The sequence below is a fragment of the Belonocnema kinseyi genome, chromosome 3 (genome assembly GCF_010883055.1).
Source record: "Belonocnema kinseyi isolate 2016_QV_RU_SX_M_011 chromosome 3, B_treatae_v1, whole genome shotgun sequence".
NCBI classification, from domain to species: Eukaryota; Metazoa; Arthropoda; class Insecta; order Hymenoptera; family Cynipidae; genus Belonocnema; species Belonocnema kinseyi.
Window position 1 is genome coordinate 104,897,043 of NC_046659.1, and position 17,819 is coordinate 104,914,861.

General features: G+C 23.8%; 3 protein-coding genes across 3 annotated transcripts in view; 2 read left to right on the plus strand and 1 right to left on the minus strand.

Moving 5' to 3' along the window:
* The window catches only part of LOC117169218 (G patch domain-containing protein 1 homolog), a 17,856-nt gene extending 8,972 nt beyond the window's left edge, over positions 1 to 8,884 (minus strand). Inside the window, exons 1-2 of the mRNA XM_033355474.1 lie at positions 8,668 to 8,884; positions 4,374 to 4,752 (exon numbers count right to left, since the gene is read on the minus strand). Of these exons, the coding sequence (XP_033211365.1) occupies positions 4,374 to 4,752; positions 8,668 to 8,731 (443 nt within the window). The 5' untranslated portion in view covers positions 8,732 to 8,884. The remainder of the gene's footprint in view (positions 1 to 4,373; positions 4,753 to 8,667) is intronic.
* Positions 8,885 to 9,392: 508 nt separating this feature from the next.
* The window catches only part of LOC117169527 (ubiquinone biosynthesis protein COQ9, mitochondrial), a 40,303-nt gene continuing 31,876 nt past the window's right edge, over positions 9,393 to 17,819 (plus strand). The window contains exon 1 of the mRNA XM_033355948.1: positions 9,393 to 9,521. Within this exon, the coding sequence (XP_033211839.1) occupies positions 9,473 to 9,521 (49 nt within the window). The 5' untranslated portion in view covers positions 9,393 to 9,472. The remainder of the gene's footprint in view (positions 9,522 to 17,819) is intronic.
* LOC117169526 (glomulin) lies at positions 15,710 to 17,416 on the plus strand. Its single transcript, XM_033355947.1, has one exon. It carries the CDS (start codon positions 15,735 to 15,737, stop codon positions 17,400 to 17,402), a length of 1,668 nt encoding a protein of 555 aa, XP_033211838.1. The 5' UTR covers positions 15,710 to 15,734; the 3' UTR covers positions 17,403 to 17,416.

A 17,819-nucleotide genomic window follows, 5' to 3' on the forward strand; every position in this document is an offset into this window, starting at 1 on the left:
TTCAAGCCAGGAGTTGAATTTTACAGAAAAAAGATACATTTTTACCCAAATAGTTGAAATTTTAACTTTAATAGAATTTAATAAAATTTAATAAAATTTTAACTTTAACTTTTTATTAGTTGAAATTTTAATAAAAAAATATAATATTTCAACCAAATACTTGAATTTTGAACTAAAAAGTATGATTTTTCTAACAAAAGAGATAAAATTTTAAATAAAAAAATTAATTTTCAAGAAAAAAGTTAATTTTCAATAAAATAGTTAAATTTAAGAAAAAAGATATTAATTTTCAGTTTAAAAAATCAAGTTTTGTTCAAGTTATTTTAATTTTCAACCCAGGAGTTGAATTTTATACCAAAAAAGATAAATTTTTACCCAAATAGTTGAATTTTTAACTGAATAATTAAAATTTTTCACTAAAAAACATTAACATTCTACCAAAACGATTATTTTTCAATAAAACAATTTAATTTTTATCGAAAGAGATGAATCTTCAATAAAAAAGTACTTTGTACAAATTAATTCAAGTTTTAACCAAATAGTTGAATTCTTAACTAAATAATTAATTTTTAACAAAAAAATATGACTTTTCCACTGCGTTTTTAACCAAAAAAGTTAATTTTCAATAAAAAAGTTAAATTTTCAAAAAGAGATGAATTTACAATTTAAAAAATTAGGTTTTTTAAAATTTTATTTTATTTTCAACCAAGGAGTTGAATTTTATACCAAAAATATAACTTTTTACCCAAATAGTTGAATTTTTAACTGTATAATTAAATTTTTAACTAAAAAATATGACTTTTCCACTGGATTATTAACCAGAAAAGTTCATTTTCAATAAAATAGTTAAATTTTAAAAAAGAGATGAATTTACAATTTAAAAAATTAGTTTTTTTTCAATTTAATTTAATTTTCAACCCAGGAATTGAATTTTATACCAAAAAAGATAAATTTTTACCCAAATAGTTGATTTTTTTACTGAATAATTAAATTTTTCACTAAAAAAGCTTTCTTTTCTACCAAAAAGATTAATTTTCAACAAAATAATTCCATTTTTATCGAAAGAGATGAATCTTCGAACAAAAAAAATATTTTTTACAAATTAATTCCAGTCTTAAACAAATAATTGAATTTTCAAATAAATAATTACATTTTTAACAAAAAAATATGACTTTTCCACTGGATTTTTAACCAAAAAAATTAATTTTCAATAAAATATTTAAATTTTCAAAAAAGAGATGAATTTACAATTTAAAAAATTAGGTTTTTTTCAAGTTTAATAAATTTTTAACTGTGGAGTTGAATTTTATGCCAAAAAAGATAATTTTTTAACCAAAAAATAGATTTTTTAAACCAAATAATTGAATGTTTAACCAAAAAAAAGATTACTTTTCTACCAACAAGATTAATTTTCAATAAAATAGTTCAATTTTTATCGAAAGAGATGAATCTTCAATAAAAAAAAAATATTTTTTTACAAATCAATTCAAGTTTTAACCAAATAGTTGAATTCTTAACTAAATAATTAATTTTTAACAAAAAAATATGACTTTTCCACTGGAATTTTAACCAAAAAGGTTAATTTTCAATAAAATAGTTAAATTTTCAAAAAAGAGATGAATTTGCAATTTGAAAAATTAGGTTTTTTTCAAGTTTATTTAATTTTCAACCAAGGAATTGAATTTTATACCAAAAAAGGAAACTTTTAACCAAACTGTTGCATTTTTAATTAAATTATTAATTCAAGTTTTAACCAAATAGTTGAATTTTTAACTAAATAATTAAATTTTTACCTAAAAAGATTAATTTTCAATAAAATATTTAAATTTTCAGCCAAAGAGGTGAATCTTTAATAAAAAAAAATTATTTTTCACGAACTAGTTCAACTTTTAACCCAAGAGTTTAATTTTAAACCCAAAAATATAACTTTTCAACCAAATACTTGAATTTTGAACCAAATAAATAAATTTTTAATCAAATAAGATGATTTTTCTACCAAAAAAGATGAATTTGTGAACGAAACAGATACATTTTTAACAAAAAAGGTAATTTTCAATAAAAGAATTGAATTTTTAAAAAAGAAGAAAGAAACAAAATATGAATCTTTAATTTAAAAAATGAATTTTTGTAATTTAGTTCAAATTTCAATCCATAAATTTAATTTTCAAACAAAAAATATCATTTTTAACCAAATGGATAAATTTTGAACTAAATAAATGAATTTTTAACCTAAAAAGATGAATTTTCTACCAAAAGAGATAAAATTTTTAATCAAAAAGATGAATTTTTAATCAAATAGTTCAATTAAAAAAAGGGATAATTTTTTAATTTAAAAAATTAAGTTTTTTTCAATTTAGTTTAATTTTCAAACCAGGAGTTGAATTTTACACCAAAAAAGCTAACTTTATAATCAAATAGTTGAATTTTTAACTAAAAAATATTACTTTTCTACCAAAAAGATTAATTTTCAACGAAAGTGATGAATCCTTAATAAAAAAAAAAGTTATTTTTCACAAAACAGTTCAACTTTTAACCCCTGAGTTTAATTTTCAACCAAAAAATATAAATTTGTAACCAAATACTTGAATTTTGAACTAAATAAATAAATGTTGAATCAAAAAAAGATTACTTTTCTACCAAGAAAGATAAATTTGTGAACGAAACGGATAAATTTTCAACAAAAAAGTAGAATTTCCAATAAAATATTTGAATTTTTAAAATATAAAAATGAAACAAAAAAATGAATCTTCAATAAAAAAAATGTATTTTTACAATTTAGTTCAACTTTCAATCCAGAAATTTAAATTTCAACCAAAAAATATAATTTTGTAACCAAATAATTGAATGTTTAACTAAAAAAGATTACTTTTCTACCAAAAAGAATTTCCAAAAAAAATATGACTGTTCAATTTAAAAAATTAGGTTTTTTCATATTAATTTAATTTTTAACCCAGGAGTTGAATTTTCAACCAAAAAATATGACTTTTCTACTAAAAGAGATAATTTTTCAAACGAAAATGACGATTTTTTAACACGAGTTTAATTTTCAACCAAGAAAGATTTTTCAGTGAAGAAAGAACAAAAATTAGCCAAATTGTTGAACTTTGAAGTCATAAAAATAAAAAATAAATATACAAAAAACTTGAACTTTTAAGTTGAAAATATAACTTGAAACAGTTTTTATAAAAAAAAAACCTCTTTAATTAAAAGTTGAATTATTTTTATTTTTAACAGTTTCAAAATCCTTAGAATTTTCGGAAATTTGATTTCAAAATCTTGAAACATCTACATGTTGTTATATTTTTTTCCAAATTTGAAATTATTTTCGAAATTATTTTCGAAATTTTTTTCAAGAACTTCTTAACATCTTTTAAAATAATTCAAATTTTTTCTAACATTATTCCTGATTTTTTTTCTAATCGTGACGAATTAAATCAATTTTCCTAAAATCCTCCACATTCATTTTTCATAATTTTCTCAATTTTCCTAAAAAGACCAAAATTTAACTAATCGTTTAAAAAACGGTTGAAATTAAAGTTGGACACATTTTTGTTGTTGAAAATTTGTAAGTTCCCGGGTATTATTTTTTTTAACTGCAATATGAAATCGAAAATTATAAAAATTTCAGTCATAAAAATAAATAAAATTGGTTGTTTTTTAAATTTCAAATTTATTTTGTTACTGAAAATTTAATTGTTCAGTTTTTGGTTGAAAATTGATCGTTTTAATTTGAAAATAAGATATCTGTTTATATAATAAGGTTCTTTTTGACATAAAATCCATTTTCTGGGTAAAAAGTTCATCTTTTGTTTAAAAATTTCATATTTTTCAATTTCGTCTCTCTTGACTGAAAAATCTTTTCTTAGAAGAAAACTCAAATGAATTAATTACATTTTTTCACTAAAAATTTTATTATTCTGCACCAGTTGAAAATTAATCGTTTTTATTTTTAATATTTATTTTAAAATTAAGTTATTAAAAAAAAAAGTTTGATTAAAAATAGTTCATAAAGTTTCAATCGGGCGTTTGAATTTGTTTAATTAATGAGACTTTCAAATTATAAGTTCAATTTTTAACATTAAAATCGGAAAATTCGAAAATTGTCAAAAATTCTTATTCAAATTTAAAACATCATTAATTAATTTATATTCACATTTTATTAAAAAAAAAAAAATGTTTAATCACAAATCTTCGATTTTAAACACTTCTAATTTTTAACTCTTCAAAGTGAATAATATCACAATTGAAAAAGATAACAATCTAACTAATTATTTTAAAAAGTTTTGAAATAAACTAATAATAAAATTAATTATAATAAAATTAGTAATTAAATAATAATGATAAAAAAAGGAGAATTTGAGGGGATTATTTACCTCGTGGGCTGAAGAATTTGGTGCAAAACTGGAATTCCAGGAATGGGACCGTCGTTAATTTGTCGGGCTCTTTCTCTTTTTGTTCCTCTTTTGTTATCATCCGTATAATCCTGGGTAGCTCGTATTCCTGTGGGCGCGAATCCAAATTCACTGGTGTCTTCTTCGTCCATAAAATCCTCTGGTCGTTGATTAATTCCCCCGGCTTTACTGGCCCGCGAAGATTTAAATTGCTGAGGTTTCCATCCATCTCGGGTGCCCACACTATTGAAATATCCGGCGGAAAAACCTCCTGTAAACGCTCCATGGAACCTACGTCGTCCATATTCATCAACAGCGACTTGATCTTGAAGAGTTATCGGTTTCTTTCTTGGTAAACTGTCTGCCAAGATACAAAAGGCTTTCATAATTTCATAAATGGGCCGTGCTTAACCCTTGAAGGGCACACTGGGTATTAAACACCCAGCGACATATTTGCGCTTTAACTAAACTTACCAAATTCAAGAAAATGGCACATATGGCGCCAGATTAACAAATGAGATGAAAACTTAATTTTCTATGTCATTTTCACATAATTTTGATTTTTATCATTTTTATACGCAGTTTGAATTGAAGCTTTTTATTTTTTAGAATAAATACCTTCATTGGAAGGAACACTATAAGACTAATTTTATTTTTGAAGCGTCATATCTCGGAAGTATATAATATTTTAGAGTAAAAGATGTCATCTTTTAATTTTTCTTCCAAAAAAGATTTTTTTAAACTACTTCCAATTTCAAAAACTGTTATGAAACCTTTTTCTCCTTAAACTAGATAGATTAAACATCATTAATTGATTTTCTTGTATAAAACTATCCAATACTATCGGCACAGCACACGTTTAAATACCCCTGGGTATCTAACACCCAGTATGCTCTTTATGTAATTTTACGGAAATGTGCCCTTTAAGGGTTAAATTACGTAATGGATTATTCCCTGATTTTTCCTTTACCAATTTTTCATTCATCTTAATCATTAACATTCAAAAACAAGTATTAAATAAAAATTTATAAAATTTATAAATTGATTTTAAACAAAAAACTCTCTTTCCTACTATAAAAAATTGCTGTTTAACAAACTACTTGAATTTACAAACAAAATAATTAAATTTTCATACATCATAGTCGAATTTTCAACCTACAAAGATAAACTCTCAACGAAAAAGTGTCATAGTTTATATTTCAATGACTAAAAATGAAATTTGTACAAAAAAATTTTTAAACCTAAAAAACGAATTTTCAACATATAAAAATTTTTTAATCAAGGAACAAAACAAATTTTATGGAAATTGTTGAATCATCAAGGCGAAGAACGAATTTTCTGTAGAAAAATAGAATGTTCATACAATAAATATGACTTTTCAGAGAAGAAAAATAATTTTCCACGAAACTGATGCATTTTTACCCAAGAAAAATGAAATTTCAAATTAAGGAAATTATTTTATTTCACAAAAAAAACCGAGGATATTTAACTGAAAAAGATCAACCTTAAAAAATTAAAAAATTAGATTTTCAAATTAAAAAATAAGGCTAACACTAAATAAACGGTAAACTAAACAGTTCAATTGTCGACAAAACGGTTCATCTTTCAGAAAAAAATATGCATTTTTACTAAAACCATACATTTAAAAAAAGAATTTCTAACCAAAAAGTTGGATTTTCATTTAAAAAAATAAAATAAAATTTCTACTAAAACATATGAACTTTCCAATAAAAAAAAAGTTGTAAAACAAAAATAGTAAAATTTTCTATTATTCCAGTTTAATTTTCAAGATCAAAATATGATTTTTTTACAAAAAAAAAGTTTCTACGAAAAAAATTGAATTTTCAAAACAAAAAGACGAATTTTTAACCAAAAAGGTTGAGGTTTTAATAAAATTTTAGGATTCTCTAACCAAATGGGTGCATTTTTATCCATAAAAGATTAAATTTCTCTTAAAACAGATAAATTTTTTTTACATTTTTTTAATCGTTGAATTTTCATTTTAAAAAAATTCCAGCTAACAGTTGCATTTTTATCCAAGAAAGATGAAATTTCTTTTAAAACAGATTTAATTTTCAATATAAAAAAAATTTTCAAACTATTTGAATTTTCATCCAGAAAAGATTTCAGTCCTCTTTTCAACAATAAAATATTAAATTTAAATAAAAAGTCAAATTTTGTGCGAAACAGTTAAATTTTGAATAACATAGGAGAACTTTTAACCAAAAAGTATGGCTTTTCAACAAAATGATTGAATTTTCAACCAAACCCTTCAATTTAAATCCAAGAAAGATGAAAATTCTACAAAAACTGGTGAATTTTTAAATAAAAAAGACAAAATAAAAAAAAATATTTGAATTTTCATCCAAAAAGATTTAACCTGACTTTTGAACACAAAAATACAAATTTTAAACAAAAAATCAACTTTCTAAGAAATAATTGAAATTTCAACAAAACAGTTGAATTTTTTAATTTTTATCCAAGAAATAGGCAATATTTCTACTAAAAAGATGAACTTTTAAATCAAAAGGACAAATCAGAACAAATGCTTTTTAAGAAAATTGTTAAATATCAACAAATAATCAATTTTATAACTAGAAAGATAATCTGCAGGAGTGAGTTTTTGCGAATTTAAATTAATTTTCTACGAAAAAAAAGATATATTTAAAAGTTCACTTGGAATAGTTCAATTTGAATTTTCGTAAACTGTTCAAAATTCGACATTTTTTCTAGAAAATTAATCTTTTTGATCAACCATTTTATAAAAATTTATGTAACTTTGTTGAAAATTCGTCTTATTTTGTAGAAAATTAATCTTTTTCCTTACAAATTCAAATATTTGGTAGAAAATTGGATTTTTTTCAATTTTGAACTACAACCATTTTGTCAAAATTAACGTAATTTATATAAAAATTCGTCTTTTTCGGTATAAGATTAATCCAATAGGTTGGAACTTCAACTATTTTGATGAAATTTTATCATTTTCTGTTTAAAAATTCAACTATTTGGTTAAACTTTATATAATTTGTTAAAAATTCGTCTTTTTTGGGTCGATAATTAATATTTTTGGTTTAAAAATTGAACCATTTTGTAAAAATGAATATAATTTTTTGAAAATTCGTCTTTCTTTTGATAGAAAATTGCTCTTATTGGTTGCAAATTCAATTATATGATGGAAATTTTCTGTTTTTCAATTCAAAAATGGAACCATTTTCAAAAAATTTATGCAATTTGTCAAAAATTCGTCTTTTTTATAGAAAAATATTTTTGTTGGTTACAAATTCGAATAATATGGTTTAAATGTTATCTTTTTTTAGTTTACGATTCCAAATATTCGGTGAAAATTTATGAGATTTATTAAAAATTCGCTTTTTTGGTAGAAAATTAATATTCTTGATTGAAAGTTGAACCATTTTGTAAAAAAGTATGTATTTTGTTAAAAATTTGTGTTCTTTTATACAAAAAAAATTAATCTTCTTTGTTGAAAATTATATGAAAAGTAAAATTTATTAATTAAAATTATGGGTCAAATTGTATCCTTTTTAGTTTAAAAATTTAACAATTCGGTGGAAAATTGTGAAGTTTGTTGAAAATCCATTTTTTTTTTATAGAAAATTAATCTTTTTTGTTGAAATTTCATCTTTTTTAATCTAAAAATTCAAATATTCAGTAAGCAAATTCATCTTTTTTGGGATATAATTAATCTTTTTAGTTTAAAAAATCGATTTTTTGGTAGAAAATTAGTTTTCTTGGTTGAAAAACTTGATTAAAAGATTGAAATTCAACCATTTCGTAAAAATGTATGTGATTACTAAAAAAAAACATTTTTTTTTTTGTGTAGAAAATTGAGATTTTTTGGATAAAATTTTAATTGTTTGGTTCAAATTTGATTTTTCTTAGTTTAAAAATCTTAACCTTCGGTAAAAATGTATGTTTGTTTTAGTTGAAAATTCAACTATTTGGTTTAAAATTTATGAGTTGTGTTGAAAATTTGTCTTTTTAATTAAGAAATTAATCTTTCCTTTTTGAAAAATTTGATTTATTATTTTATATTTTATTTAAAAATTGCGTGAAACAAGTGTGTGTTTGTTTTCTAGTAACAAAATAACTTTTTTTTTAAAACAGAGGATAACACATTTGAGGTTAGAAACGTTCGATCATGAAATTATAAAACGAAACGTAACAATAAAAATCATTAAATAATGCACAAAAATTATATAGTCTTCAAAATATAAATAAAGGAGTAGAAAATTAAAAAAATACAAACGACACCAACCTTCATCCAAGGGATCAAGAGGAGTTCCATATTTCACATAATTTTCCTCGTCAGAATCATGCATTTTCACTCACTAAAGTAAACTGAAGTTTAGAATCAAACATTCATTCACATTTTTATCCAACAAAATCACAATAACATAGAAAAAATTTCAGAAAATTACTGATAAATCGGAGCAAATGAAATGCGTAAATAAATTGTTTAGATATTTTAGGTTATGTTTCTCAAAGTGCGACATCTAGTGCCGCTCCAACAAATCGTCTGCTAGACCACGTGGTTTAAAAACGTCAGATAAAAATTTTAAATAAAGGTCAAGGAAATAATTAGTCCTAAAAAATATAATAAATTTTGCATTATTAAGTTTAGACTCAGTTTATTTACTTCCAAATCTATTGTTTATCGAAAATAAATTATTCTTTAAAAGGAAAACAGTAGTGCATCGCGCATGCGTTACATGGAAAGTCTCATTCGTTATGAACGGCGCTCTTCTCTGAAATAATTAAAATAAGCAAATACACTATTGATGATAAATTATTCTTGTGAAATTAATAAAACTCATTTTGCAATCGCAAAATGTCTCAAATGTTAATTTTAAAAAAGTCTCTGTATTTTTCGCACTTTAGAATTATTATTAATTGCAGACAAATGATTTGCATATTTATTCATTTTAAATAAGCGCGCGATAAGGAGCCAATGAGGCTGCTCATTCGACTCAGGCGCAGTACTTTTGAGCAAAATTGGGAGCACAAAGTAAAACGTAAAAGTGTCATTTCGGAACAGTTGACAGCGGCAAAAATTGGCCGATATGGCCGTTTACAATTTTTTCCAGGTTCGAAGGTGTTTGTCAGTCAATTGTAAGTGAATTTCTCTGATATTAAAATCATAATTTTTTCCATTTCAAGTTACGTGCGTCCCTCTAACTGAAACCGCCATGATCGTTCAATACAAAACTTCGTGAATATATTATAAAAAGTGGACGTTTCTCTTCAGAACAGTACAAAATTCGTCGCATTTTTTCTTCTCGTGAACAGTGTAAATTCATAAAAACAAAATTCTTTTTTTTAAACTCGTTTGAATTTTTCGCATATCAATCGTGCCTAACCTCGAAAACTGTGTTCTGCGCAGTTTTGTTCTCTTCAGTGAAATTTTTTACGGAATATTGGTAAATTGCGTGTTACATGAATATAAAATATCTAAAATATAAACATTTTGCGATACGTCAAAAAATTAAGCATCGGCTCAAAGAACGTAAAAACAGAGATTTTATCTGATGAACATCACTGTTAAAATTTCTTGATTCGGAAATTCTTCCGCGATAGCGCTGAAATCGGGGTTTGGATTTCTATTTTCACATTTTTTAATTAAAATTGCATTGGGTAAGCAGGGTGGACGAAAAATGTGATTTTCTAAATTCCCTGCTTGTTGTCAGACCAATTTTTCTCAAAACTCCACTCAATGTTTTCAGACCAATTTTTCGTTTTCCCAGACTATTAATATTCAAAGACGAAGATTTTAATCTTTTATCGTGTTGAATTTTCCATCTGCAAAGATAAATTTACAACCAAATGGTCGTGTTTTCAAATAAAAAAGATTAAACTTCAACGAAAAGCAAATTTTCTATCCAAAAGAGATAATTTTTTTTAAATTCTTAGATTTTCATCAAAATAATTAAATTTTTAGTAAAATAATAGAATTTTTAACTGAACAGTTTAATTTTCTACCTACAAAAATGAATTTTCAACCAAACAGACGAATTTTCAAACATCAAAATATTAAACATTAACCAGAAACCGTTTATATTTCAATGAAAGCACACAGACGTATTTTCAACAAATTATTTAAACTTTTAACAAATTAATTTATTACAAAATTAACTTTCTACAAAAAAAAAGATGAGTTTCAAACAAGTATTAAATCCTAAAACAATTAGTTGAATTTGCAACTGAAAACGATCAATTTTTCACATAAAATTAAAAAGTTGAAGTTCGAATTTTAAAAAAAAATCATTTAAAAAAAAAGTGAATTTTCGACAGAATAGTTAAATTTTCAAGAAGATCAATTTTTAACAAAAATGGAACAGTTAAATTTTGAATAAAAAAAAGTACTTCCCAAAAAAAAACAATAAATATTCATTTAAATAGATGAATTTTTCAAACAACAAATATTAAACTTTAACCAAAAAGAAAAAAATGCATTTTCAAGAAAATAATTAAACTTTTATCAAATTAGTTAAATTTGCATCCAAAGATATTAATTTTCTACCAAAAGAAGAATATCTTTCAGCACATGGTTGAATGAAAAAAAAATTTCGAATCAAATTTGAATAAAATATTGGAATTTTTAACCCAGAAGATTAATTTTCTCCAAAAAACGTATGACTTCAACAAAATACATAAAATTTAAAAAAATTTGAATTTTCAACTGAAAAAGATAAATTTTTAACATAAAATTAAAAAGTTGAATTTCGACCAAAACAGATGACAATTTTCAACAAAATAATTAAATTTTTATCAAATTAGTTGAATTAGCAAAAAAAATATTTTTCTACTAAAAATAGGTGAATTTTTAACAAATGACATACGTAAATTTTTAGCATATAATTGAATTTACAACCAAATTTTTTTATTTTCAAAAAGATCAGTTTTTAACCAAGAATGCAGTAGTCAAGTTTTCATTAAAAAGAAATTAATTACAGTTTTTAAAAAACTAATTTTCTGCAAATTTTTCAAAAAAATTAAGACTAAAATAGGAATTATCTACAAAATAGTAGAATTTTTATACAAGTAGTTGAATTTGCAACCAAAGCTCTTAATTTTTTAACAAAAAAGATTAATTTTCCACAAATTATATCAATTTTTAGCAAATAGTTGAATTTTTTAATTTAAAAAAATCAAATTTTACCTCAATGATTGAATTTTCATACTAAAAAAGATCAATTTTTAAACAAAATTTAATAGTCAAATTTTGATTTAAAAAAATTAATTTCAATAAAAAAAAGGAATTTTCTAGAAAGAAGTTGAGTTTTCTATTAAATTGTTGAAATTAAAAATTAAAACAAATGTTTGAATTTTTTAATGAAAAAGATCGATTTTTAACCATATAAGTAAAAAGTTAAATTTCGAATAAAAAAACTAATTTAAAAAAGAAAAAAGTAATCTTCTCTTTAAAAAAAAACAACTAATTTTCAAATTGTTTAATTTTCAACCTACAAAGATGAATTTACAATCGAAGAGTCAAACTTTCAAAATATTTTTTAAACAAAGCTGAATACTTAACAACAACAAAAAAACAATAAATTTGGAATTCAGAAGTATGAATTTTCTTTAAAATAGATGAATTTATAATAAAGTAGTTGAAGTTTTTACCAAAAAATAAGATCTTGAATAAAGAACTTCAATTTTTTACAAAATAAGTTGAGTTTATGATCCAATAGTTGAAATTTGTACCTAAAAATATGGATTTTCACCAAAATAGTGAAATTTTTTAACCAAAAAGACGAATTTCCAACAACATACATTAATATTTAAACAAGTGGTTGAAGTTTCAGCTGGTAAAGATCAGTTTTTAACGAAAAAGTTAAAAATTTTAAATTTTAAAATAAAAACAATAAATTTTCAATCTGAATCTAAATGGTTATTTAAAAAAAAAAAAAAAAAATTACCTACAAATGTGGATTTTCAACTAAATAGTTGATTGTTCCTACGAATAATATTCAGTTTTAGCCAAAAACAGTTAATATTTTAACCATCAAGAAAACATTTAAAAATAATAATTAAACTTATAACAAAATAAACTTGAAGTTTTAATCAAAAAGACAAATTTTCTACCGAAAAATGGCAAGTTTTCAACGAAATACATAAAGTTTTAACTGAAAAAAATGAATTTTTTAACAAAAAATTGTAATCAAATTTACAGTAAATACAAAACAAACGAATTTTTAACAATAAAATAAGGGTTTTCAACGAATATTCAACAATTTTTAACGAATAATGTAACAGCAGATATGTCAACCAAAAAAGGTTTAAATTTGAAATAAAAAACAGTCAAATTAAACAGAAGAACTTTTAAATAAAAAATAAAAACAGGAATTTAAAAAAAAAAAATAGTTGAATTTTCAACGAAGAAATATTTTAATAAAATTTTCAATGCCAAAATGTGAATTTTCACCAAAACAGTTAAATTGTCAACCAAAAATGATGATTTTTTAAGAAAATTGTTGAGTTTTTTAGCAAATAATATATTTTTTAACTGAGAAAATTTTTGATTTTAAAATAACTTTAAAATAATATATTCACAGTTAAAGGCTTTTATTAAATTTTAAATATTATTTCAGTATAAAATAATCCATTTTTTAAACATTGAATTTTTGGCAGATGCAGAACAAAAAATTTAGAAGCCTTTTAAGAATTTTGAAAGGCTTCAGAAGAATAAAAAATATTTGATAGGAAAGCTGAAAATTATTTTTTATTTCGAAAAATTAATTTGAACAGTATATTTGAAAAGATTTACAAAATTATTAAAAATGAATTTGGAGAATTTTAAGGAAATTTTTTTAGTTCGGCAGGATTTAAAAAAAATTTGACTAATTTTAAAGCATGTGTAAAAGTTCTGAAAAAAATGTTTAAATAATTAAATTTTTTTAACGGCAAAAAACATGTAAAGGCTTGAAGATTTTGAAATAAAATTTTGAAGCCTCTTAGGAATTATCAAAGTATTTAAAATAAGGATAATTTTTAATTTAAGAAGTGTTCAGTTTATAAAAAAATGTTATTCTTTTTTTAATATTTCTAGATTAAAATGTTTAAAATGATATAATTTAACAAAAAAATGTAATGCATTGATTGATTCTTCATTTTAGATCATTGAAAATGATAACGTGGATTTATATTTTTGGAAGTGAATTTTTTTGTGTAAAGCAGCCAAAAACAGATTTTTAAACAAATAAATGAACTTTCAGCGAAATAGTTGAATTTTCAACTAAGAATAACAAATTTCCAGATATATAGTTGATTTTTAAACCAAAAAGATCAGTTCTTATCCAAAATCTTTAACTGGAACAGTTAAATTTTCAATACAAAAAAAAATATTTTTAGCAACAAAAAAAATCTGAGCCATGAAAATTAATTTCTACAAAAAGGAGCCTTTACTTTTTCAAACAAAGTGATGAATTTGAAATTAAAATGATTAACCTTCAACTGAAATAGTTGAATTTTTTTACCAAAAAAGTCGAATTTTCGACCAATCAAGAAAAAATATAATCTAAAAATTCAATAATTAGATTTTTAGTTAAAAATACATTTTTAACAAGAAAATAAAAGCAACACATTTTCAACAAAATAGTTACTGTTTCAACTGAAATGGTTAAATTTTGAGTCAAAAATATAATTTTCAGCAAAAAACAAATTTTTTTTACAAAGAAAGAATCAGTGTTATTCAGTTGTATATTGTAATTTAAAAAAAAAAAGTAAAAACGCTCTCGAAAATTATTTCCAGGGTTTCTAGTGTATATTATTTTTAAAAAAATCGTCTTTCCTTTTGTTTATAGAATAAAATGTTTATTCATTTTTTTAAATAAGAAATTCGCTCTTTTTTGAGTGTTCAAGATTTATAAAGTTTGTGATTTTCATATTTTTTTCAATATTTAAATTTTCAAAATTTAAAATCTTTTTAAATAATCTGTTGAAATAATTTTTCAAAATAAAAAATGATTTTCAATTTTCCTAGGAATATTAAGAAAATGTTTTTATTCAAGTTTTTAAATTATTCGATATTACTTCAAGTTCTAAATGAATTTTGACTTCTTTTAAAACTTTTAAATATCTCTTAAAACTACTTAAATTTTTTCTACAAATAATAAGTGTTCAGTTGTTATTTATACATTTAAATTGTGAAGAAATTTTCTAAAATTTGCAAGATTTTCTGGAAATTGTAGAAAAAAATCCAATTCATTTTATCAGATATTTAGAAGTCCTGAAAAAGTTTCCAAAATAATTTTTAAATTTAAAACCAATTTAAAACAAATTCTAGATTTCTCAAGATTTTGAAATAAAATTTTGAAGCTTTCGAAGAATATTTAAACTATTTAAAAAGAAAATAATTTAATTTCTAATTTAAGAAGCGTTCAGTTAAATTTGTTTCAATTTATCAATATTTGATGTTTCTAGCTTAAAATTCCTTAAAATTATGTAAGTTTGAAAATTTTAAAGTTTATTCCTTTATTTTTTAATTTTGACCATTCAAAATGATAACGTGGATTTATATTTTTTCATATTGAAAAATGTTAGTAACATTTTTTAATTAAAAACTTTTAAATTTAAATTTTTAAATTTCAAAATTTATCAGTTCCACTTTGACTGCTTTCATTTGCAGCTCAGTTTTTATTACCTCAAGTGGAAATTTCTTTAGCTTAAGTGTTTAATTTGTATGTCAAATTGTTGAATTTCAATATAGTAATTAATAATTAAACACCTTTTATTCTTTGAAAAAATTTGAGTAAGTTAAAGAGATATTTAGAAGATTTGAAAAAATTGAAAATTAATTTCAAATAAAAAGTATAGAAAGCTTTTAAGAACTTTGACAGGCTTGAGAAGAATAAAAAACATTTCTTATGAAAATATAAAATGATTTTTTATTTTAATAAATTATTTTTAGATAGTATTTGAAAAGATTTATAACGATTTAAAAAAATTCCAAAAATGAATGTGGAAGATTTTAAGAAAAACTCTTTAATTTCGCAGAATTTAAAATAAAATTTCGAAGCATTTTAAGGATTTTAAAACCATTTTTTAAAAAAACTAATTAAACTTTTAATTCGAAGGGGACTTCAAATTTTTAGTTGGAACTGGAATTTATCCAAAATAATAATACTGGAAATTTTTGAAAAGGAAAAAAATTCTGAATTGGAACAGGAAATTTTTCCAAAGAATTCTAATTCGATTTTTTTAAATTTCATTGACCGTAAAAATGTTGATACGTTTTTTTTTTGAGCCGATGCTTCGGGGTATAAAACCAAACGACCAAAAAGATATCTACAAAGTTTGTTCTCAGAAAAAACAGAAGAGTCGGGCATGTCCTCAAAAATGAGCTCCTTGGAATCACCGGTTTCGTTCGAGCAACAAATTAAAGTTTTACTCCTTGGAGAAGATCCGACAAAAGCTGTGGACCTCGCCACCAATGAAAATCACCTCCAACTACTCAAGGACTCTTCCTGGAATATTGTTCAAATTATTTCCCCACATTTAACCATCGAGAATGCCGAAGGAAATGTTCGACTTTTCAAAACCTGCGAGAATCTTCTCCAAATTATCGCCGAAAAATGTCAGCCTTCCGAAATTGTTTTGGAATTACTGGAACAAATGGATAATTTTGAAAATGATGTGAAATTTTGTGCTCTCCTCTCACCCTTGAAAGTGAGTTTAAACCGAATGGATGACAAGAGCAGAGCATTCGACTGGTGTGTCAATACCATAAAATCCTACCTCGAATCAATTCCCTGCGACAAATCCAGAATCATTGATCTTTACAAAGAAATCATGGAATTTTTGAAACCTCTTATTGCGGAAGCATCTCTTGGTAAAGAAAGTAATATTCGTGATCTTTTGCTCAGTCTGCTCATCTCAATTCTCGGCAAGCCCTTCTGCTTTCTCGAAAAAGAATCGATTTCGGAATCGATAATAAACAGCATTTGTCAATTAACCGGAGACTGTTTTCGATTTCTGACAATTATTGCGGAACGCGAGAAACGTCGAAAAAAATCGCCCGAAGCCTCGAATCTTTTCGAATCAACTTGGCAAATTTCGGATCTCTCTTATGCGAATTTTTATTATCTCGTGATAATCTCTTTTCCGGAAAAAGTTCCACAGATTTACGATTCTGAATTTATTCTTCACAACTGTTTTTTCATTGCCTGCACTTTTCTGCAGAATCAAGAAATCGTTCTTGTCTCGAAGGGCCTAAATCTCGTCGAGGCTGCTATGTCTCGAGTTGAAAAATATTCCCTCGGACAACGCTCGCTCGATTCAACAGTTCATTCGAAATTATTTGCCTGTATCACTCAAGTGATGATTTATTGCGAAATTGAGAAACAGCGACAAAAGGCGCTGGAGATTTTTCGCAATTATATTGATTTGTTCGAGATGCAAACGAGGTATCAAGTTATTTCACAACTCTTGAAAATCACGAATCATTCGGGACTTTTGAGCATTATCACTGCCATTGTCAAGGATTCGGTGATCAAATGCCTCGAGGACAATCCACCAAGTACCTATTTTCTCGGGAGAAAATTGCAAAATTTACTCTCTCTGGTTTGCAGACTCGCTCATGGGAGCACCACAGATTTAATTGAAATTGCGGAGGAAATTATAGCTGCCTTAAATTTGATTAGATTCCTCGCGATCAGGGACAAGGATAACCTGACGGGATTTTGGGATTACGCGGAAGAACTGGAGAGAAATTATCTGAAGAATTTGAGAACTGGAATTGATTTGAGTCGGGCACATTGGAAATTGAAGGTGAAGGATTTGCAGCTGGAGCTGGAGATGTCCAGGAAAATGAAGAAGAGAATGGACAATGGAGATAATGTTATGATTACTGTTGGTGGAGAGGATTTGGGAATGTTGCCTGTTTCGGAGAAAATTCGGTTTTCAAATCAGGCTTTGAATGCCTTGGATATAATGGAAAATGTTTTGATTAGAGTTAACGAATGTTTCGAGGATCGTCGTATAAAGTCTGCTTAAGTATTGTTTTGAAATAGTTGTGCCAAAAATCAGATCACTGAAAAAAAATGTATTTCTTTTTTATAATTTTGAGAATTTTTATTATAAAAAATTATAGATAAAGTATTATTTAAATTTATGAAATTTAGAAAAACTATGATTATTAATCCTAGTTTCATCAAAATAGTTTCTCACATCAAATTTTTTTTTAAACTTTAAAAAAGGTCTAAAATAGTTTTATCATAATAATTTTTCAATGATTTCGAGAATAGTTTCATGAAAATAGTTTTTCTGTGATTTTGAGCTTTTGAATTCACAAAATCAAAAGAAAAACTATTTTAAGGGCATGTGACACAGCTAAATACCTATATTACCGATCACAGTTTTTCAGTTCACTGAATGTTCTTTTGAACTTAAGAACTTTTTTTGTAAATAAAA